General features: G+C 40.2%; 1 protein-coding gene across 5 annotated transcripts in view; it reads right to left on the bottom strand.

Moving 5' to 3' along the window:
• The window catches only part of LOC106565476 (inositol 1,4,5-trisphosphate receptor type 1), a 169,290-nt gene that overhangs the window by 132,675 nt on the left and 12,347 nt on the right, over positions 1-24,268 (bottom strand). For all 5 annotated transcript variants that reach the window (XM_014132695.2, XM_014132696.2, XM_014132697.2 and 2 more), the window contains exon 3: positions 3,662-3,732. In XM_014132695.2, the coding sequence (XP_013988170.1) occupies positions 3,662-3,732 (71 nt within the window). The remainder of the gene's footprint in view (positions 1-3,661; positions 3,733-24,268) is intronic.

Here is a 24,268-nt window from a genome sequence, read left to right as displayed (position 1 = left end):
CTTGGGCCAGCTCTCTTTTTGATGGAAGGCATTAGACCGTTCTCCATGTATGACTGGTGGAGAAGAGTCAGGCTGGTTCTACTGATGTTGAAAGACAAATATTTTAGCATTATTATACAATAGATGAGAAATGGCATTCTGAGATATCACTACACACACTTCATAAACGTAACGTTAGATAGCTAGCTAGCCATCTAACGTCAGCTGGCTAGCTAACTGCAAGCTTTAGCTAGCAATACAAACCGATTGTCATAGATACCTAAAGGTAACCAAATAGGTTCAAAGTTAGCTAGCTAACATTAGGCTATAACTAACATGTGAAATGGCATTCTGAGAAAACATCACTAACGTTACACACAATTCATACACATAAATGAATGTTAGCTAGCAAGCCAGCAATCTTACCTCAGCTAACATTAGTTAGCTAACAGCTAGTTTTAACTTGGGGTCTTTTGTTTAGACATGTCACGTTAACTAGCAAAAAAATTAACTAGAATCCCAATCCATAAAGTAACGTTACTAGCAATACAAACCAATTGTCATAGCTAAAGTTCAGGTTCAATGTTAACGTTAGCTAGCATGCCAGCCATCGAACTCCAACTGGCTAGCTAACAGCAAGCCTTAACTTGCAATGAAAACAACTTTGACAAAATTAGAAACGTATAATATCTGAAACTGTAGCTAGATTCTTACCCGTATACATGGATGAAAGCTTCACGGCAGACTGCAACCCCTTTCATTAAATAAGACGTCCTGTGTCATTTCCGTTTAGTATGGTCTGTTGTGTTCCACTGATTTCAAAACTCGGTCAACTTCTTCCGGACAACACTGTTGATCGCCGTTTCTTCCACATCACCGTCATCAGAAGACTCTACAATGTATTCTTCAATGAAAATATTTTCCCTGATTTTAGGTATTTCCTCATCGGCCGATTCATTTTCAGAGTCAGAGAGAGTCAGCATGGCACGATCGTCCTCCAGAAAGTAGCCCATCACAACTTTTTCCCACTGACCTTTGTCGATAGCGCTTGATAAATTCAGGGCAGCAATGTTATTGAGAGCAGTAGCAACATATTTGCAGTTCTCCATGGCTAACGTTATATCTTTAGGAAACAAATGCAGTAGAAATGATTATCTACGCATAACGAGCAGCTCATTTTATAGACACAAGATGCTACACGGCAGAACAATCTGAAACTCATCTCTCGGCATGTCCAGCAACTCATTATCACAGCCAATTATGGCTAGCGGGAACATTCCTTATTTTTCTTTGGCTAAAACAACTACGCTCTTAACCTGTTAGGGCTAGGGGGCAGTATTGACACGGCCGGATAAAAAAACGTACCCGATTTAATCTGGTTACTACTCCTGCCCAGTAACTAGAATATGCATATAATTATTGGCTTTGGATAGAAAACACCCTAAAGTTTCTAAAACTGTTTGAATGGTGTCTGAGTATAACAGAACTCATATGGCAGGCAAAAACCTGAGAAGATTCTGAACAGGAAGTGGCCTGTCTGACAAGTTGTTGTTCATCTTGGCTCTTTTTATTGAAGACTGAGGATCTTTGCTGTAACGTGACACTTCCTACGGCTCCCATAGGCTCTCAGAGCCCGGGAAAAAGCTGAATGATATCGAGGCAGCCCCAGGCTGAAACACATTATCGCGTTTGGATAATGGCTGGTCAGAGTACTCTGAGACTCAGGCTCGTGCACGAGATGTTTTTATTTTCTCTCTTTGTACGTATACACGCTTTCCCAGTCGGAATATTATCTCTTTTTTACGAGATAAATTGCATAAAAATTGATTTTAAACAGCGGTTGACATGCTTCGAAGTACGGTAATGGAATATTTTAAATTTTTTGTCACGAAATGCACCATGCTTGTCACCCTTATTTACCCTTCGGATAGTGTCTTGAACGCACGAACAAAACGCCGCTATTTGGATATAACAATGGATTATTTGGGACCAAACCAACATTTGTTATTGAAGTAGAAGTCCTGGGAGTGCATTCTGATGAAGAACAGCAAAGGTAATACAATTTTTCTTATAGTAAATCTGACTTTGGTGAGTGCTAAACTTGCTGGGTTTCTAAATAGCTAGCCCTGTGATGCCGGGCTATCTACTTAGAATATTGCAAAATGTGCTTTCACCGAAAAGCTATTTTAAAATCTGACATATCGAGTGCATAGAGGAGTTCTGTATCTATAATTCTTAAAATAATTATGCTTTTTGTGAACGTTTATCGTGAGTAATTTAGTAAATTCACCGGCAGTGTTCGGTGGGAATGCTAGTCACATGCTAATGTAAAGAGCTGGTTTTTGATATAAATATGAACTTGATTGAACAAAACATGCATGTATTGTATAACATAATGTCCTAGGGTTGTCATCTGATGAAGATCAAAGGTTAGTGCTGCATTTAGCTGTGGTTTGGGTTTATGTGACATTATATGCTAGCTTGAAAAATGGGTGTCTGATTATTTCTGGCTGGGTACTCTGCTGACATAATCTAATGTTTTGCTTTCGTTGTAAAGCCTTTTTGAAATCGGACAGTGTGGTTAGATTAACGAGAGTTTTGTCTTTAAAATGGTGTAAAATAGTCATATGTTTGAAAAATTGAAGTTTTTGCATTTTTGAGGTATTTGAATATCGCGCCACGGGATAACACTGGCTGTTGAGTAGGTGGGACGCAAGCATCCCACCTAGCCCATAGCGGTTAACTTAACAACTTTATTCGTATTTACAGATGGCATAAAAGTTTGTTATTAAGGCATATGAAAGTTCACATGTTCGAGAAGGCATTTCTGCCAAAAAAAAACGCATTTTGATTAAAAAATATTAAGTTCAAACGGCTCTGTGAAGTCGTAACTTGCGACATACGCCTAGTTTCCTGAATCAGTCCACATATATCCAAGAAAACGATGCCAGCTGATTCATGATTTCGACTGGCTGAGAAATGCAGCCTGCCTGTCTCGCCCCGACAGAAATGTGACATAATGTCTAGATACTTAAAAAAAAAAAAATAATCGGAGATCAAGTTTATAAATTGCCTGGCTGGGCTGACGAGGCAGTGGATTGCGCAGTCAGATGGATCAGAGTAAATAGGCATTTTAACATCATAGATTAAGCCGGTGGTAACATGTGGAATAGACACCGGCTGGAATGCTGTTTTAACCAATCAGCATTCAGGAATTAAACCCACCCTATAAAAAGACACACAGGCTACAGTCACAGCCTCACACACTCACATCGCACATCAGCTTTGTAGGCCAAAAATGTTCCATGGGTGATAACGACCCCTGACCTGAGACTTAAAGGTCGTGAGTTCAGTTGTACTTCCTGTTATGGGGATAGAAATAACCCAAAAGCCAGAGACACATCTCCCTTCATGAGACTCAATATGTTCCTATTCTCACAGAATCACATCTGAGCCGGAAAGATAGACAAAAATTATACACAACAGTGTCAAAGAGAGCAGCACTTTTTGAAGTCCATGTGGACAGGGAGGGATACTGGCGCTATCACCAGAGAAACGCAGTGTAATACAAGAAGAAACATCTACAGTGGAACACAGTGTAAACAGGCTGGATTTACTGAGGTGACGTGATGCTGCGTAAGCTGCTATAGTAGAATGAGAGGGGAGTGTACCATTCTCTTACCTCTGAACTTTTTTGGGGGGTTGTTTAGGTCTCCTGTGTCGGGCTGTACCACACAGCGGTCATCTACTAGCCTGTGGAGAGAAGAGACAATGACGGATGTCAATCATGGACAAGTCAGAAACACAGATAGTCCACATACACCCTTAACATGCCAATGAACATAAACCATTTCAATATACTAGAAACGTTCATGCACACATACAAATGTGCACTCACACAGCTCTCTTTATTTTTAATATATAACCCCCTGGCTCTAAACAAATGTGGCTCGTTTCAGGAAACTAGGTGTATGTCGCACCTCACTACTTCACAGGAGGGCATTTGAACGTAAACATGTATTTTTTTATCAAAATGTGTTATTTGGCAGAAATGTCTTCTGGAAAATGTGAATTTTCATGCCTTAATAACGAACTTGTCAATATGAATAAAATAGTACAATTACAAGCCTAGTTGGTTTAGCCACGGAAAAAAAGACAGGAACTTTCCCGCTAGCCATGATTGGCTGAACATGCCGAAAGTTGAGTTTGGATTGGTCTGCCATGTAGCACACTTCTGTCTATAACTGCTCAATATGTGTCGGTAATCCATTCGAACGTAGCTTTTTTGAAAGATATCACGAAGAACTGCGAAAGTGTCGCTAATGCACTCCACTTTATGGAGGACCGAGTTTTGAAATCAATGGATTGTCCAGTGGGAGGAGCGTATGATAGCTAAGGAGAAAATTCTGGTTTTTGATTGCAAATATGCAGAGGGAGTCAACAAGAGAACACAGAGAAAGCAGTTGTATAAATCACCTGTCTCCAAATTAATTTTTAAACTAAGGGCAACCATGGCATCCGTGACAGAAGCGTTCATCCATGCATACAGGTAAGAGTCTAGCTAGCTACATTTTCAGATATTATAAGTTCTTAATTTTGTCAGAAAGTTGTTTTCATTGCAAGTTAAAGCGTACTGTTAGCTAGCTAGCTCATGTTAGCTAGCTGGCTTGCTAGCTAACATTACGTGTATGATCTGTGTAGTAATATTATTCGTACCTCAGAGGCATTTGCATTGCTAGTTATAGCCAAATGTTAGCTAGCTAGCTAACATTGAACCTTGTTGGTTAGTTTTGGCTACCTGACGATTTATGTAGGGTAGTAACATTATGAGTTGGGATTATGGCTCATTGTTTAGCTATCTACATGTCTAAAACAAATGACTACACTATGCAAGTAACCATTTCACTGTCCGTTTACACCTTCTGTATCCTGTGCATGTGACGAATAAACTTAAGCTTTTATTTATTTGATATAGTGTGTGTTTACCAGAGACGGTAATGTGAAGAAAAACATGACCTGCACTAAAGTCAAATTAGGATATAACGTTAGGACAACAAGACAGTGTCCAAGTTCAAAAATTCTCTGGAAGAATGCCCGGGTTTTATTTCATCCCACTCACAACCGTAAGCTATTTTCTATAATTAGCTCGCCATTAACTTGCAAATAATGATCCTGTTGTGAGTTTATTTTCCTGTAATACATATACAAGTCAAGACATTGTCAGCTATATGATATGGTCATTATTTGAACTGGAATGCAGGTAACAAGCTAGAAACGAACCAAAACATTGTTCGGAAAGTTGCTTTTAGTTGCCTGGTTTGCTAGACTGATATATAGTAAACTCATTTTTAAACGGGTGGGTTTATTGGTGTTAAAATACACCAGTTACAGTGGTCTGTCCTTTAAAAGTTGCAGCGTAATGCGGCACAGCTTGCATGGTGCCGCATAATTTTATGACACGTTATTTAAGTGCCGACCACTTACCATTAATGCTAGTTTGACCACCAGAAGGCATCTTTGAGAAGCATTTGATAGCCTTCAATAGTGGCTGTACTAGAGAATTTAAAAACATTTTTGGAAGAACATAGTATATGGGACTGAATAAGAAATGTTGCTTCATTAAATTTGCTTAATATTATGGTGTTTCTATTCCAAGAAAAACGAAAAACCCTCTGGGTTTCCGTTAGGACGGAACGGAAAATATGCCGCTGTACAATGTGATGGTTGGGAGTAGGCTACAGTACTGGGCTATTTTGCTAAAAAATCCATGTGTCATGCGGGCACGCGGGAGAACGGGGTTCAATTCCCCGATGGGGAGGAAGGAGTAGGCGGTCCTTGTAAAAAAGAATTTGTTCTTAACTGACTTTTCTAGTTAAATAAAGGTTGCACTAAGAGCATAACATTTCTACACCCAAATTGTAGTCTAACCAATACCCAAACGGAGATTCAGTCAAAATAAAAATCTCATTGATTTATCAAGACCAGTCCCCATGCTTGTCTCAGACCAGCGCGAAGCAGTGCTAAAATAGTTGTAGGCTATCGCTTCAAATCCTATTGCTTCTAACTTCAATATGCTCTTTAAATAAATAAGACCTACACCACTTTTAACAGCACATTACTCAACACCAGTCATGTCGCCTATGGTAGGCCTACACTATATCGAAAAATATGACGTGACTCTCCGCCAATAATTACATATGGAGGATATTTCTGTAATTCAGTGATATTTATTCCCATAGTAATTCATTATTCATAACTAAATAAACATTGGCATTTTGAAATAATATTTGTATCATTATTTTATTAACTAAAGCATAAAGATGCCATTATTAGTTACATTGTTTTAGTTTGAACATGCAGACTGGCACTAAGAACAGCGGGAACATTTCCCAAGTTAGCGCCCTTATTAGTGCAATGCCCCTTAAAAGTGTGGCCCTGTGCTACCCAGTGTGGCGGGTGGAGGTCCACCCCCCCCCCCCTCCCCCATGGGCTAGGTCTGTCTTCTGTGCGCGGCTCATCCCGTTCCCCCTGCCCTCGTGCCTTGAACCTCGCGCGCTTTCAGTGGATACAGCTGGAGAACTGCAAGGCAATCTCTTTGTGCACCACTCGGGAGAAACAAACATATAGTTGAAGTCGGAAGTTTACATACACTTAGGTAGGAGTCATTAAAAAACTTTTTTTTCAACCACTTCACACATTCCTTGTTAACAAACTATAGTTTTGGCAAGTCAGTAAGGACATCTACTTTGTGCATGACAAGTAATTTTTCCAACAATTGTTTACAGACAGATTCTTTCACTGTATCACAATTCCAGTGGGTCAGAAGTTTACATGCACTAAGTTGACTGTGCCTTTAACCTGTTAGGGCTAGGGGGCAGTATTTACACGGCCGGATAAAAAACGTACCCGATTTAATCTGGTTATTACTACTGCCCAGAAACTAGAATATGTATAGAATTATTGGCTTTGGATAGAAAACACCCTAAAGTTTCTAAAACTGTTTGAATGGTGTCTGTGAGTAAAACAGAACTCATATGGCAGGCAAAAACCTGAGAAGATTCTGTACAGGAAGTGCCCTCTCTGACCATTCCTTGGGGTTCTTGGCTCTGTTTATTGAAAACTTAGGATCTTTGCTGTAACGTGACACTTCCTACGGCTCCCATAGGCTCTCAGAACCCGGGAAAAAGCTGAATGATGTAATTCTAGCCCCTGGCTGAAAAACATTAGCGCCTTTGGTAAGTGGCCTATCAGAGGACAATCAGACTGGGGCGCGTGCACGAGGCGACCCCATGTTTTTATTTTCTCTCTCTTTGTACTAAAACACAGATTCCCGGTCGGAATATTATCGCTTTTTTACGAGAAAAATGGCATAAAAATGTATTTTAAACAGCAGTTGACATGCTTCGAAGTACGGTAATGGAATATTTAGAAATTTGTTGTCACGAAACGCGTCTGGCCTTATTTACCCTTCGGATAGTGTCTTGAACGCACGAACAAAACAGAGGATATTTTAACATAACTATGGATTATTTTGACCCAAACCAACATTTGTTATTGAAGTAGAAGTCCTGGGAGTGCATTCCGACGAAGAACAGCAAAGGTAATAAAATTTTTCTTATAGTAAATCTGACTTTGGTGAGGGCTAAACTTGGTGGGTGTCTAAATAGCTAGCCCTGTGATGCCGGGCTATCTACTTAGAATATTGCAAAATGTGCTTTCACCGAAAAGCTATTTTAAAATCGGACATAGCGAGTGCATAGAGGAGTTCTGTATCTATAATTCTTAAAATAATTATGTTTTTTGTGAACGTTTATCGTGAGTAATTTAGTAAATTCACCGGAAGTTTGCGGGGGGTATGCTAGTTCTGAACGTCACATGGTAATGTCAAAAGCTGGTTTTTGAAGAATTGTACGCAAGTATAAACACCATGGGACCACGCAGCAGTCATACCACTCAGTCATACCACAAAAATAGAACTGTTTGGCCATAATCACCATCGTTATGTTTGGAGGAAAAAGGGGGAGGCTTGTAAACCGAAGAACACCACCCCAACCGTGATGCACGGGGGTGGCAGCATCATGTTGTGGGGGTGCTTTGCTGCAGGAGGGACTGGTGCACTTCACAAAATAGATGGCATCATGAGGCAGGAAAATTATGTGGATATATTGAAGCAACTTCTCAAGACATCAGTCAGGAAGTTAAAGCTTGGTCGCAAATGGGTCTTCCAAATGGACAATGACTCCAAGCATACTTCCAAAGTTGTGGCAAAATGGCTTAACTTCTTATGGATGGTGGCAGTATTGAGTAGCTTGGATGACTGACGTGCCCAGAGTAAACTGCCTGCTATTCACTCCCAGAAACGAAGATATGCATATTATTAGTATATTTGGATAGAAAACACTGAAGTTTCTAAAACTGTTTGAATGATATCTGTGAGTATAACAGAACTCATATGGCAGGCAAAAACCTGAGAAAAAAATCCAAACAGGGAGTGGTCTGTAGTATTTCAATGAAGTCCCTCTCCAAACTACAATGTCTGTGGGGTCATTTTGCACTTCCTAAGGCTTCCACTAGATGTCAACAGTCTTTAGAACCTTGTTTGAGGTTTCTACTGTAAAGTGGGGAGGAATAAGAGCTCCTGGAGTCAGAACACTGCCAGCAGGGCATGAGCTTCAGGCATGTGCGCTCAAGTGATAGGTCACCCAGTTCCATTGCATTTCTGAAGAAAAAGGATTTCTCCGGTTGAAACTTTATTGCGGATTTACGATAAAAACATCCTAAAGATTAATTCTATACATCGTTTGACATGTTTCTACGAACTGTAATGGACATTTTTGAGTTTGTCTGACCTGCGCGTCCTGAATTTGGATTTGTGGACTGAAGGCGCGAACCGACCGATTTTTATTTCTTTTTTTTTTTTTAGACCTTTATTTAACTAGGCAAGTCAGTTAACCTGTTATGGCTAGGGGGCAGTATTTTCACGGCCGGATAAAAAAACGTACCCGATTTAACCTCTTACATCTAGACGTTCCGCTAGCGGAACACCTGCTCCAATATCCAATGATGGGCGTGGCGCGAAATACAAATTCCTCTAAAATCCGAAAACTTCAATTTTTCAAACATATGACTATGTCACAGCATTTTAAAGACAAGACTCTCGTTAATCTAACCACACTGTCCGATTTCAAAAAGGCTGTCAGCAGAGTACCCAGCCAGAAATAAGACACCCATTTTTCAAGCTAGCATATAAATGTCACAAAAACCCAGAAGACAGCTAAATGCAGCACTAACATTTGATGATCTTCGTCAGATGACACACCTAGGACATTATGTTATACAATACATGCATGTTTTGTTCAATCAAGTTCATATTTATATCAAAAAACAGCTTTTTACATTAGCATGTGACGTTCAGAACTAGCATACCCCCCGCAAACTTCCGGGGAATTTACTAACAATTTACTAAATTACTCACGATAAACGTTCACAAAAAGCATAACAATTATTTTAAGAATTATATATACAGAACTCTTCTATGCACTCGATATGTCCGATTTTAAAATAGCTTTTTGGTGAAAGCACATTTTGCAATATTCTAAGTACATAGCCCAGCCATCACGGGCTAGCTATTTAGACACCCGGCAAGTTTAGCCTTCACCAAAATCAGATTTACTATTATAAAAGTTTGATTACCTTTTGTTGTCTTCGTCAGAATGCACTCCCAGGACTGCTACTTCAATAACAAATGTTGGTTTGGTCCAAAATAATCCATCGTTATATCCGAATAGCGGCGTTTTGTTCGTGCGTTCCAGAAACTATCCAAAATGGTAAATCAGGGTCGTGCGCATGGCGCATTTCGTGACAAAAAAAATCTAAATATTCCATTACCGTACTTCGAAGCATGTCAACCGCTGTTTAAAATCAATTTTTATGCAATTTATCTCGTAAAAAAGCGATAATATTCCGACCGGGAATCTCCTTTTCGGTAAAAAGAGGAAAAAACACAAAGACGGGGGCGGCCAGTGCACGCGCCTAAGCCCACAGTCCCTTGATCGGCCACTTGAGAAAGGCGATAATGTGTTTCAGCCTGGGGATGGAATGACGACATTCAGGGTTTTCCCGGGCTCTGAGAGCCTATGGAAGACGTAGGAAGTGTCACGTTAGAGCAGAGATCCTTTGTAATGGATAGAGATGGCAAAGAAGTTCAAGAAATGGTCAGACAGGGTACTTCCTGTACAGAATCTTCTCAGGTTTTGGCCTGCCAAATGAGTTCTGTTATACTCACAGACACCATTCAAACAGTTTTAGAAACTTTGGAGTGTTTTCTATCCAAAGCTAATAATTATATGCATATTCTAGTTTCTGGGCAGGACTAATAATCAGATTAAATCGGGTACGTTTTTTATCCAGCCGTGAAAATACTGCCCCCTAGCCATAACAGGTTAATCTGATTATTACTCCTGCCCAGAAACTAGAATATGCATATAATTATTAGCTTTGGATAGAAAACACTCCAAAGTTCCTAAAACTGTCCAATCTGACCATTTCTTGCCCTTCTTGATTATCTCTATCCATTACAGGGGATCTCTGCTGTTACGTGACACTTCCTACGGCTCCCATGGGCTCTCAGAAGGCGGCAAAAAGCTGAATCGTGGCTTTGCAGGCTCTGGCTGAAAAAAAGTAGCGCGTTTGGATAGTGGCCAGTCACAGTACTATGAAACTCAGGCTCGTGTACGAGGGGATCCCATGCTTTTATTTTCTCTCTCTTTGTAAGTATACACGCTTTCCCGGTCGGAATATTATTGCTTTTTTACGAGAAAAATGGCATAAAAATTTATTTTAAACAGCAGTTGACATGCTTCGAAGTATGGTAATGGAATATTTCGAATTTTGTCACGAAATGCGCCATGCTCGTGACCCTTATTTACACTTCGGATAGTGTCTTGAACGCACAAACAAAACGCCGCTATTTGGATATAACAATGGATTATTTGGGACCAAACCAACATTTGTTTTTGAAGTAGCAGTCCTGGGAGTGCATTCTGAACAAAGGTAATCAAACTTTTCTAATAGTAAATCGGAGTTTGGTGAGGGCTAAACTTGGTGGGTGTCTAAATAGCTTGCCGTGATGGCTGGGCTATCTACTCTGAATATTGCAAAATGTGCTTTCACCGAAAAGCTATTTTAAAATCGGACACCTCGATTGCACAAAGGAGTTCTGTATCTATAATTCTTAAAATAATTGTTATGTTTTTGTGAACGTTTATCGTGAGTAATTTAGTAAATTCACCGGAGGTTTGCGGGGGGTATGCTAGTTCTGAACGTCACATGCTAATGTAAAAAGCTGTTTTTTGATATGAATATGAACTTGATTGAACAAAACATGCATGTATTGTATAACATAATGTCCTACGTGTGTCATCTGATGAAGATCATCAAAGGTTAGTGCTGCATTTAGCTGTCTTCTGGGTTTTTGTGACATTATATGCTAGCTTGAAAAATGGGTGTCTGATTATTTCTGGCTGGGTACTCTGCTGACATAATCTAATGTTTTGCTTTCGCTGTAAAGCCTTTTTGAAATCGGACAGTGTGGTTAGATTAACAAGAGTCTTGTCTTTAAAATGCTGTGAAATAGTCATATGTTTGAAAAATTTTATTTTTCGGATTTTAGAGGAATTTGTATTTCGCGCCACGCCCATCAATGGATATTGGAGCAGGTGTTCCGCTAGCGGAACGTCTAGATGTAAGAGGTTAAAATTGATGGGAAGATGGATGGAGCCAAATACAGGACCATTCTGGAAGAAAACCTGATGGAGTCTGCAAAAGACCTGAGACTGGGACGGAGATTTGTCTTCCAACAAGACAATGACCCAAAACATAAAGCAAAATCTACAATGGAATGGTTCACAAATAAACATATCCAGGTGTTAGAATGGCCAAGTCAAAGTCCAGACCTGAATCCAATCGAGAATCTGTGGAAAGAACTGAAAACTGCTGTTCAAACGCTCTCCATCCAACCTCACTGATCTCGAGCTGTTTTGCAAGGAGGAATGGGCAAAAATGTCAGTCTCTCGATGTGCAAAACTGATAGAGACATACCCCAAGCGACTTACAGCTGTAATCGCAGCAAAAGGTGACGCTACAAAGTATTAACTTAAGGGGGCTGAATAATTTTGCACGCCCAATTTCAGTTTTTTTATTTGTTAAAAAAAGTTTGAAATATCCAATAAATTTCATCCACTTCATGATTGTGTCCCACTTGTTGTTGATTCTTCACAAAAAATTACAGTTTTATATCTGTTTGAAGCCTGAAATGTGGCAAAAGGTCGAAAAGTTCAAGGGGGCCGAATACTTTCGCAAGGCACTGTATACTGTTACACTGGCAGTACTAAAGTGCCTATAAGAACATCCAATAGTCAAAAGGTATATTAAATAGAAATCGAAGAGAGAAATAGTCCTATAATTCCTATAATAACTACAACCTAAAACTTCTTACCTGGAAATACTGAAGACTCATGTTAAAAGGAACCACCAGCTTTCATATGTTCCCATGTTCTGAGCAAGGCACTTAAACGTTATCTTTCTTACATGGCACATATTGCACTTTTACTTTCTTCTCCAACACTTTGTTTTTGCATTATTTAAACCAAATTGAACATGTTTCATTATTTATTTGAGGCTAAATTGATTTTATTGATGTATTATATTAAGTTGAAATAAGTGTTCATTCAGTATTGTTGTAATTGTCATTATTACAAATAAATAACAAATTAAAATAGGCCGATTAATCGGCATCGGCTTTTTTTTGGGTCCTCCAATAAATCGGTATTGAAAAATCATACAATCGGTCGACCTCTAATAAATATGAACTTTATCGAACAAAACATACATGTATTGTGTAACATGAAGTCATATGAGTGTCATCTGATGAAGATCAAAGGTTAGTTCTCTCTCTATTTCTGCTTTTTGTGACTCCTCTCTTTGGCTGGAAAATGGCTGTGTTTTTTTGTATGTAGGCGCTGACCTAACATAATCATATGGTTTGCTTTCGCCGTAAAGCCTTTTTGAAATCAGACACTGTAGCTGGATTAACAAGAAGTAAAGCTTTAAAAAATGGTGTATAATACTTGTATGTTTGAGGAATTTTAATTATGAGATTTTTGTTGTTTTGAATTTGCCGCCCTGCACTTTCACTGGCTGTCGTCATATCGATCCCGCTAACGGGATTCAAGCCATAAGATTAAGGACAACAAAATCAAGGTATTGGAGTGTCCGTCACAAAACCCTGATCTCAATCCAATAGAACATTCGTGGGCAGAACTGAAAAAGCATGTGCGAGCAAGGAGGCCAAAACACCCGATTCAGTTACACCAGCTCAGTATGGAGGAATGGGTGCAAAATTCACCCAACTTACTGTAGGAAGCTTGTGGAAGGCTACCTGAAATGTTTGACCCAAGTTAAACAATTTAAAGGCAATGCTACGAAATACTAATTGAGTGTATGTAAACTTCTGATCCACTGGGAATGTAATGAAAGAAATAAAAGCTGAAATCAAGCAATCATTCTCGCTACTATTATTCTGACATTTCACATTCTTAAAATAAAGTGGTGATTCGAACTGACCTAAGACAGAGAATTTTTACAAGGTTTAAATGTCTGTAATTGTGAAAAACAGAGTTTAAATATATATATGTAAACTTCCGACTTCAACAGTCCTGCAAATAACAGGATTAAAAATATATCTGTGAGAAAATCCAAGAGACTTTTATATAACTCTAAATTAATAATAAAACAATTCTAAATTGCGTTTAAAAAAATAACAATATTTTGGAGATGATTTTGTTTTCAAATAACGTAAAATGAGCAAGAAGGTCATTCTTGAACATGGGTGAAACATTGTTACTAATTTGTAATTAAGCCAGTTTGTCATTTAGTATGATTTATTTCTGTTTTTAGAGGGAGAGAAACCAAACACCTACAGTCATCTCATTGGTCTCTCAGTCAAGGCCGGCACGGGTATTGAACCAGCATCTGTAGCAACACAACTTGCACTGCTATGCAATGTCTTAGACCGTTGCGCCACTCAGGCGCTGTACAATGTGACTGGTCGGGAGTGGGCTACAGTAAGAGCATAATAACCCTAACAATATAAAATAATAAAAACCTTTGTGTAACAACAGTTTTAGTAAGTAATACTTTAGTCATGCACAATTATCAGTTTCTATTTAGGTTTATGTAGCCCATTCATTGTCAGAGACACAGTAGGACCCAAAAGCATAATCAGCGCTCTAACTCCCCCTTGCGCCGGTCTGGAGCAATGAAGTGGTGGCGCAGGGTACCGTACTTAACCACAAATCACCTCCAAGTCCCGCAGCATAATTGCAAAACTTTTAGTGGAGCAACCACTGTATGCTATTTTGGACCACCAGGCTGCTGATGTGATGCAGCCTACCGTTTTTGTGTTTATACTTTTTCATAATGACAACAAGTTTGATGTTGAACGACAAAATGTTCATGATGTCACTGAAACGACTGTCTTCAGACGTAGTATAAACCAGCCTTTAGGCTTGAAATCTTTGGTTGTTTAGTACACTACCTTACTCACAGTATTTTTTTACCCCTTTTTTCTCCCCAATTGGTAGTTAGTGTTGTCCCATCGCTGCAACTTCTGCACGGACTCGGGAGAGGCGAATGTCGAGAGCCATGCATCCCCGAAATACGACCTACCAGGCCGCACTTCTTCTTGACACACTGTTCGCTCAACCCGGAAGCCAGCCGCACCAATGTGTGGGAGGAAACACCGTACAGCTGGCGCCCGAAGTCAGTGCGCACATGCCCGGCCGCCACAGGGAGTCACTAGAGCACGATGGGACAAGGACATCCCAGCAGGACAAACGCTCCCCTAACCCCGACGACACTGGGCAAATTGTGCACCGCCTCATTGGTCTCCCTGTCAGCTGCGACACAGCCCAGGATCAAACCCGGATCTGTAGTGATGCCTCTAGCACTGCAATGCAGTGCCTTAGACCGCTGCACCACTCGGGATGCCCTTATTCACTCCGTTTAGCACATGGCCTCACATGTGAATCCTTAAAGGATGGGTGGGGCTAAGGCTTAACCTCTTGACGGTCGCCTAGGATAGGGGGCGCCACAGCGCATTTTGAAAAATTCGTGCCCATTTTAAACGGCCTACTACTCAAACTCAGAAGCTAGGATATGCATATGATTAATACTTGTGGATAGAAAACACCCTAAAGTTTCTAAAACAGTTTGAAGGGTGTCTGTGAGTATAACAGAACTCATATGGCAGTCAAAACCCAGAGACAGATCGAAACAGGAAGTGGAATTCTGAATTGCGAACGCAACTTCATCACGTTGCCTATTAATCACACCGTGAGCTATGGTTCATTGAGCACTTCCTATTGCTTCCACTAGATGTCCCCAGTCTTTACAAAGTGGTTTGAGTCTTCTACTGTTAAAACTGAATGAATGAGATGCTGTGGAACGTGGTCACACGGAGAGGGCCATCACCATTATGACGCCAGCGCCCCTGGTTACCCTCCCCTTTTGAAACGTTTTGAAACACAATGCAATCGTCCCCCTCGAATCTTATTGGCTCTCTTGTTGAAAAACGCCCTGAAGATTTATGTTATACAACGTTTGACATGTTTGAACGAACCTAAATGGGAAAAAAATGCATTTTCTCGAAATGGCTGTCCCGCGGCTGACGGAGCATTTGGATCAGCCTTCAGACGCACTAACAAGAACAAGCTCTTGGAACATAAAGGAGTAATTTTTTCGAACGAAAATACATTTTTTGTGGACCTGGGATTCCTGGAAGTGCTTTCTGATGAAGACAACCAAAGGTAAGGGATTATTGACAATAGTATACAAGACTAGATGTGATATGCGATTGTTCCAAGATGGCGCTGACCTGTAACGTTAGCCTATTTTTCAGAGTATCGCATCCCCTTTCATCGCAAAGTATGATTACCCAGTAAAGTTAATTTTAAATCTGGCATTACAGGTGCTTTCAAGAGATATTCATCTATAAATCTTAGAATGACAATATTACATTTTAAAAATGTTTTCGAATAGTAATTTAGTAAATTGTAGCTCTGTTTCATCGGATGCATGAGGGAAAACAGTTAGTCAACGTTACGCACCGATGTAAAATGCTATTTTTATATATAAATATGAATATATAAATATGAACTTTATCGAACAAAAAAATGCATGTATTGTGTAACATGATGTCCTAGGTGTGTCATCTGATGAAGATTGTCAAAGGTTAGTGCTGCATTTAGCTGTTTTTTGGTTATTTGTGATGCATGTGGTTGGTCGGAAAATGGCTATGTGGCTACTTTTACGATATACTCCTCTAACATAATCTAATGTTTTGCTTTTGCTGTAAAGCCTTTTTGAAATCGGACAACGTGGTTCGATTCAGGAGAGGTGTATCTATAAAACGATATAATTTGAAAAAAAAAGATTACATTTTGTTATGCTAATGGCGATATGATTTTTTGCTGGAGGCCGCACAGGGGTTAACAGAGTGTGAACGATGCTGAATGGGTGTAGACAAAGAAGAGCTATCTCTCGAGTAGGTGTACCGAAACATTTAAGGGCCATTTTCTCAAAAGTGGGGTTACAAGTTGATCAACTTTCAAAGCAGAATTAGTTTCCCATTGTTCCTCAACTGAAGTGTATGATATACCATTTTCTAGCTGAGTTTTTACTTTTATCCAATGTACAAAATACCATTTCAAATTTTGCTACATAAGACCGAATCGAGCCGGTGTAAACATTTTTCCACATGGGTTATTCATATATTTGTAGGAAACCTGCAACTTTGCACATCGAGGGCTTGTATTTTAACACAATAAGAAATTCCAGGTTAAGGGCTTGTAAGTAAGCATTTCACGGTAAGGTCTACACTTGTTGTATTCGGTGCATGTGACAAATACATTTTGATTTGATCTAAGCACATTGTCAGCACGAGATCCTGCAATAAAGCACCATTGGACCCATAAAAAGTACACTTTTCATTGCGTTCAACTACAGAGAAACTGTTTATCCTGACTCCCTTAGTCACTACTGTTAAACCAATCACATACTTGTGATTTCACTGTGATGTTTCTTGTATCGCCAGTGCTCTTCCACAGTCCACACAATGATGAAGAAATGAGAGTGAGGATTAGTTGGCTGTTGCCAGTGGGTGGACAAGCTAGCATTCCTGTCGGTGACAAATTTAGCTTTTTACTGGCTCGGAATAAAGATCGCCTGGACTCCAGCCAGATCCCACATCCATCCTAGTCGTGTTCCTGTGGACTCGTGGAGTGTCCACACACTGATAAAAATGTGATTGTCTGACCCTATTTGTTACAGTCCAATTCCAGTTACTGTATATTCCTCCTACTTTAACAGCTGCTCGTCAGGACAAGAGAACAGGCATCCTAAAAAGACAAGAATAAATCCCTGGAATCATACTGCATTGTTGAAATTCTAACCTTTGATTTGTCCCCTCAGGCTTTCTACTCCAGTTCGTGAGAGTTGGAGAAGGCCATCTGTTGGGTCTACACTTCTAATGGTGTGTTGCATGCATGCATCTTGGTTTTTGAGTGTGATTACTGCAGTGTGCCTGTGTGTGTGCGCGCGCGCAAGATGGTTCTTGGAGAGGGCAAGGGATGTCAACCGTGTGTATTTGTCATAATGACATGGTATCAGAGCATGACCTGTGTGTTTAGGGTTCATTTCAGCAGTTATTGTATAATAGTAACCTGTAAGAAAAGAGGGTCTATGACAATACCCTCATCTCTCTCCCCTGCCATCCTATCCCTGAAGGATTGGGGGTAAGAGGTTAAAGAGCACACTGATGGTGAATTTGAAAAGGAATTTCTCCATAAGCTGTAGCATTAGGTTCCCAGCTCTGTAGATGTGTAGGTCATGTTAAAGCCTGAAGCTCCTATTCTTTGTCTTTTGAAGTTGTATTATATGTTGTGAGATTGTGTTAGTTTTTACTATCCTTGTGACAGTGGTGGAAAAAGTACCCAATTATCATACTTGCATAAAAGTTAAGATACCTTATTAGAAAATGACTCAAGTGACCCAGTAAAATACTACTTGAGTAGAAGTCTAAAAGTATTTGTTTTTAAATATACTAAAGTATCAAAGGAAATGTAATTGCAAAAATATATGTAAGTATAAAAAGTGAAAATCATTTAAAATTCCTTATATTAGGCAAACCAGAAGGCACGATTTTCTTGTTTTTTTTAATTTACGGATAGTCAGGAGCACACTCCAGCACTCAGATGTAATTTACAAATGAAGCATGTGTTTAGTGAGTCCGCCAGATCAGAGACAGTAGGGACGTTCTCTAGATGAGGACCATTTTCCTGTCCTGTTAAGCATTCAAAACGCAGTGAGTACTTTTGGGTGACAGGAAAAATGTATGGAGTAAAAAGTACACTGAACAAAAATATAAAAGCAACATGTAAAGTGTTGGTCCCATGTTTAATGAACTGAAATAAAAGATCCCAGAAATGTTCCATATGACAAAAAGCATTTCTCATTTGCCAAGATAATCCATCAACCTGACAGGTGTGGCATATCAAGAAGCTGATTAATCAGCATGATCATTACACAGGTGAACCTTGTGCTGGGGACAATAAAAGGCCACTAAAATGTGCAGTTTTGTCACAACACAATGCCACAGATGTCTGAAGTTGAGGGTGCATGCAATTGGCATGCTGACTGCAGGAATGTCCACCAAAGCTTTTCCAGAAAATGTAATACTAATTTCTCTATCATAAGCTGCCTCCAATGTCGTTTAGAGAATTTGGCAGTACGTCTAACTGGCCTCACAACCGCAGACCACGTGTATGGCATCGTGTGGACGAGCGATTTGCTGACGTGAACAGAGTGCCACATGGTGGCGGTGGCTTTATGGTATGGGCAGGCATAAGCTACGGACAATGAACACACAAAAAAAAAAAAAAAAAATGTATGAAATGTATGAATTCACTACTGTAAGTCGCTCTGGATAAGAGCGTCTGCTAAATGACTAAAATGTAAATTTATAAATGGCAATTTGAATGCACAGAGATACTGTGAAGAGATCCTGGAGGCCAAATGTTGTACCATTCATCCGCCGCCATCACCTCATGTTGACTTGCGCGGCCATGTCTCAAGGATCTGTAACAATTTCTGGAAGCTAAAAATGTCCTAGTTCTTCCATGATCTGCATAGTCACCAGACATGTCACCCATTGAGCATGTTTGGGATGCCCTGAATCTACGTGTACGACAGTATGTTCCAGTTCCCGCCAATATTCAGCAACTTTGCGCAGCCATTGAAGAGGAGTGGGAGAATATTCCACAGGCCAAAATCAATAGCCTGATCAACTCTATGCGAAGGAGCTGTGCCACGCTGCACAAGGGAAAGGCTATTTTAGGCTTAGGTTTAAGGTTACAATTCACATTAGGGTTAGGTTTAAGGTTAATTTTAGGAATTTTGAATGGGAATCAATTGTTTGGTCCCCACAAGGATAGTAAAACAACTCAGTGGAGGCAGTGAGGTCTCCTTCTGCTATGACTCAGTCTGATCCATTTTTAATGCGCAGCAAGGGGTTCCAGGGATACTGAGCCTCTAGAAGTCAGGTGGGATTGATCTTATGGAGAAGTTGTGTGTGTGTGTGTGTGTGTGTGTGTGTGTGTGTGTGTTGATTAAATCATAAAGTTTAAGTGATAATACATTCAATATATACACAAGAGAAAAAAAAAGTGTGCCTCCACCTCCAACCTCCCATTCCCCCAACCAGCCAAGATGTCTCCATCCAATCCAATTGTTTGTATGTGTTGGGCTGTATAAATAGTTATTTGTACGTGTTGGGCTTTAGCTGAGATTATTATTTACAGTCAAGCATATTTTTCCAGGCTTCAATTGTTCCTTGACTAGAACCATTCATTCTCGCTGTCGATAATCACTGGTATTATGGTCCTATGTACTTTTTCTCTCTCTCGTCCACATGCACAAGCATGCTGGTGCCCGTACACACACACACACACACACCCCTTATCATGGTGTTCATTGCTTCCCACTAACTTCCAATTTGTCCCAGTCTCCCAGTAAATTATACATACTATCATGGTCATGGAGCCAGCCAGGACCAGACCTCCACTTCCACTTCAAAGGGCTTAGTTCTCCCAGCCCTGTTCTTTAGGGAAAAGTGTGAACGTCATTTATCAAACTGTTCCAAACCACTCTCTATCAGTGGCCCACAGATGGCCGAAGGCAGAGGGGCCCCTGAGCAGCAAAGTAGAGACCCTTCCACCTGACACACACCCCTTCGTGCCAATACCTCCCAGCCACGATAAACTCATATGGCAGGCAAAAACCTGAGAAAAAAATCCAACCAGGAAGTGTGGAAATCTGAGGTTTGTAGTTTTTCAAGTGATTGTCTATCTAATATACAGTGTCTGTGGGTTCATTTTTCACTTCCTGAGGCTTCCACTAGATGTCAACAGTCTTTAGAACGTTGTTTCATGCTTCTACTGTGAATGGGGAGAGAATAAGAGCGCTTGGAATCAGATGACTGAGAAAATGACATGAGCTCAATCACGCACGCTCCCATGAGAGTTAGGTGTGTTCCTTTTCATTTCTGAAGACAAAAGGAATTGTCCAGTTGGAATATTATGGAAGATTTATGATAAAAACATCCTAAAGATTGATTCTATACATCGTTTGACATGTTTCTACGAACTGTAATATAACTCACTTTTCGTCTGAACTTACTGCGCGAGCACAGTGGATTTGGATTACTCGACTGAACACGCGAACAAAAAGGAGGTATTTGGACATAAAAATGGACTTTATCGAAACAAAAAACATTTATTGTGGAACTGGGATTCCTTGGAGTACATGCCGATGAAGATCAAAGGTAAGTGAATAGTTATAATGCTATTTGTGACTTCTGTTGACTCCAAAATGGCGGGTATCTGTATGGCTTGTTTTGATGTCTGAGCGCTGTACTCAGATTATTGCAAAGTTTGCTTTTGCCGTAAAGCTTTTTTGAAATCTGACATAGCGGTTGCATTAAGGAGAAGTTTATCTTTTATCAAAGTTTATGATAAGTATTTCTGGAAATTGATGTGCTCATTCACCGAAGGTTTTGGAGGCAAAACATTTCTGAACATTACACGCCAATGTAAAAATGGGGTTTTTGGATATAAATATGAACTTTATCGAGCAAAACATACATGTAATATGTATCATGAAGTCCTATGAGTGTCATCTGATGAAGATCAAAGGTTAGTGATTAATTTTGAAAATCGGACAATGTGGTTAGATTAATGAGAAGTTTCTGTAAAATTGTGTATAATACTTGTATGTGTGAGAAATTTGATTAATGAGATTTGTTGTTTTTAATTTGGCACTCTGCTATTTCAAAACAACAAAAATCTCATAATTCAAATTTCTCAAACATACAACTATTATATCCCATTTTAAAAGATACACTTCTCGTTAATCCAACCACATTGTCCGATTTCAAAAAGGCTTTACGGCGAAAGCATAACATTAGATTATGTTAGGACAGCACCTATACAAGAAAAACCACACAGCCATTTTCCAAGCAATGAGAGGCGTCACAAAAACCAGAAATACAGCTAAAATTAATCACTAACCTTTGATGATCTTCATTAGATGGCACTCATAGGACTTCATGTTACACAATACATGTATGTTTTGCTTGATAAAGTTCATATTTATATCCAAAAAACCCATTTTACATTGGCGTGTAATGTTCAGAAATGTTTTGCCTCCTAAAACTTCCGGTGAATGAGCACATCAATTTACAGAAATACTCATCATAAACGTTGATAAAATATTAAACTGTTATTCAAAGAATTATAGATACACTTCTCCTTAATGGAACCGCTGTGTCAGATTTAAAAAAAACTTTACATCGAAAGCACACTTTGCAATAATCTGAGTACAGCGTTCAGACACGAAACCAAACCCGCCATTTTGTGGAGTCAACAAAACTCAGAAATAATATTATAAATATTCACTTACCTTTGATGATCTTCATCAGAATGCACTCCCAGGAATCCCAGGTCCACAATAAATGTTTGTTTTGTTCGATAAAGTCCATCATTTATGTCCAAATACCTCCTTTTTGTTCGCGCGTTAGTCCACTACTCCAAATGCAGGAAGCGTGCGCAAAATGTCATGACAAAGTCCAAAAAAGTTCTATTTACGTTCGTAGAAATATGTCAAACGATGTATAGCATCAATCTTTAGGATGTTAACATAAATCTTCAGTAATATTCCAACCGGACAATTCCAATGTCTTCAGAAAAGAAAAGGAACACCGCTAACTCTCACGTGAGTGCGCGCCTCTGAGCTCATGTCATTTTCTCACTCATCTGACTCCAGGACCTCTTGTTCTCTCCATATTCATAGTAGAAGCATGAAACAACGTTCTAAAGACTTGACATCTAGTGGAAGCCTTAGGGTTAATTTTGCACTTCCTAAGTCACTGTATTGGCAATCACTTGAAAAACTACAAACCTCAGATTTCCACACTTCCTGGTTGGATTTTTCTCAGGTTTTTGGCTGCCATATGAGTTCTGTTATAATCACAGACATCATTCAAACAGTTTTAGAAACGCCAGAGTGTTTCTATCCAAATCTACTAATAATATGCATATCCTACCTTCTGAGCCGGAGTAGCAGGCAGTTTAATTTGGGCACGCCTTTCATCCGGACGTCAAAATACTGTCCCCTACCCTAGAGAAGTTACCTGACACACAGTCCACACCATCTCTTCTGTGATTAATCTCCACAGCATTCCTCTCTCAAACACACTCATTTTAATATGGGGACTCACACACCACATCCACCACAGACAAAAGTCCTTTATATATATACACTGCAGAGCTTTGATGGCAGTACCTTTATGACCATTTCAAGTTTACATGAATTCACCCTTAAAGGGATAGTTCCCTCCCAAATTAAAGTCTGTCAGACATTTTCAGACCTCAAAACTGGCCTAATGCCCAGATAAGTTCAAGACCCATGGCATCTGCTGAATAGATCCAGCTGACTGCTTTTGAACGGCATCCGTGGTCAGGAAAAAAAGTGGTCAGATGAAGCATATGCTAAGCTACAGGACTGTTTTGCAAGCACAGACTGGAATATGTTCCGGGATTCTTCCGATGGCATTGAGGAGTACACCACATCAGTCACTGGCTTTATCAATGTGCATCGAGGACGTCTTCCCCACAGTGACATACACCAACCAGAAGCCAAGAATTACAGGCAACATTCGCACTGAGCTAAAGGGTAGAGCTGCCGCTTTCAAGGAGCGTTACTCTAACCCGGAAGCTTATAAGAAATCCCGGTATGCCCTCCGACGAACCATCAAACAGGCAAAGCGTCAATACAGGACTAACAACGAATCGTACTACACCGGCTCTGACGCTCGTCAGATGTGGCAGGGCTTGCAAACCACTACAGACTACAAAGGGAAGCACAGCCGAGAGCTGCCCAGTGACACGAGCTAAACAACTGTGCTCGCTTCGAGGCAAATAACACTGAAAACATGCATGACAGCACCAGCTGTTCCGGATGACTGTGTTCACGCTCTCGACAGCCAATGTGAGTAAGACCTTTAAACAGGTAAACATTCACAAGACCGCAGGGCCAGACGTTTTACCAGGATGTGTACTGTGAGTATGCGCTGACCAACTGGCAAGTGTCTTCACTGACATTTTCAACCTCCCCCTGTCCGAGTCTGTAATACCAACATGTTTAAGCAGACCACCACAGTCCCTGTGCCCAAGAACACTAAGGTAACCTGCCTAAATGACTACCGACCCGTAGCACTCACGTCTGTAGCCATGAAGGGCTTTGAAAGGCTGGTCATGGCTCACATCAACATCATCATCCCAGAAACCCTAGACCCAGTCCAATTTGCATACCGCCCCAATAGATGATGCAATCTCTTGCACGCCAAACTGCCCTTTCCCACCTGGACTAAGGAACACCTATGTGAGAATGCTATTCATTGACTACAGCTCAGCACTCAACACCATAGTGCCCTCAAAGCTCATCAATAAGCTAAGGACCTTGGGACTTAACACCTCTCTCTGCAACTGGATCCTGGACTTCCTGACGGGCCACCCCAGGTGGTAAGTGCAAGTAACAACACAGCCGCCACGCTGATCCTCAACACAGGGGCCCCTCAGGGGTGCGTGCTCAGTCCCCTCCTGTACTCCCTGTTCAC

Source organism: Salmo salar, chromosome ssa12, assembly GCF_905237065.1.
Source record: "Salmo salar chromosome ssa12, Ssal_v3.1, whole genome shotgun sequence".
Classification (NCBI taxonomy): Eukaryota; Metazoa; Chordata; class Actinopteri; order Salmoniformes; family Salmonidae; genus Salmo; species Salmo salar.
The sequence above is the reverse complement of the archived record's forward strand: the minus strand, read 5'-3'. Positions and strand labels throughout refer to the sequence as shown.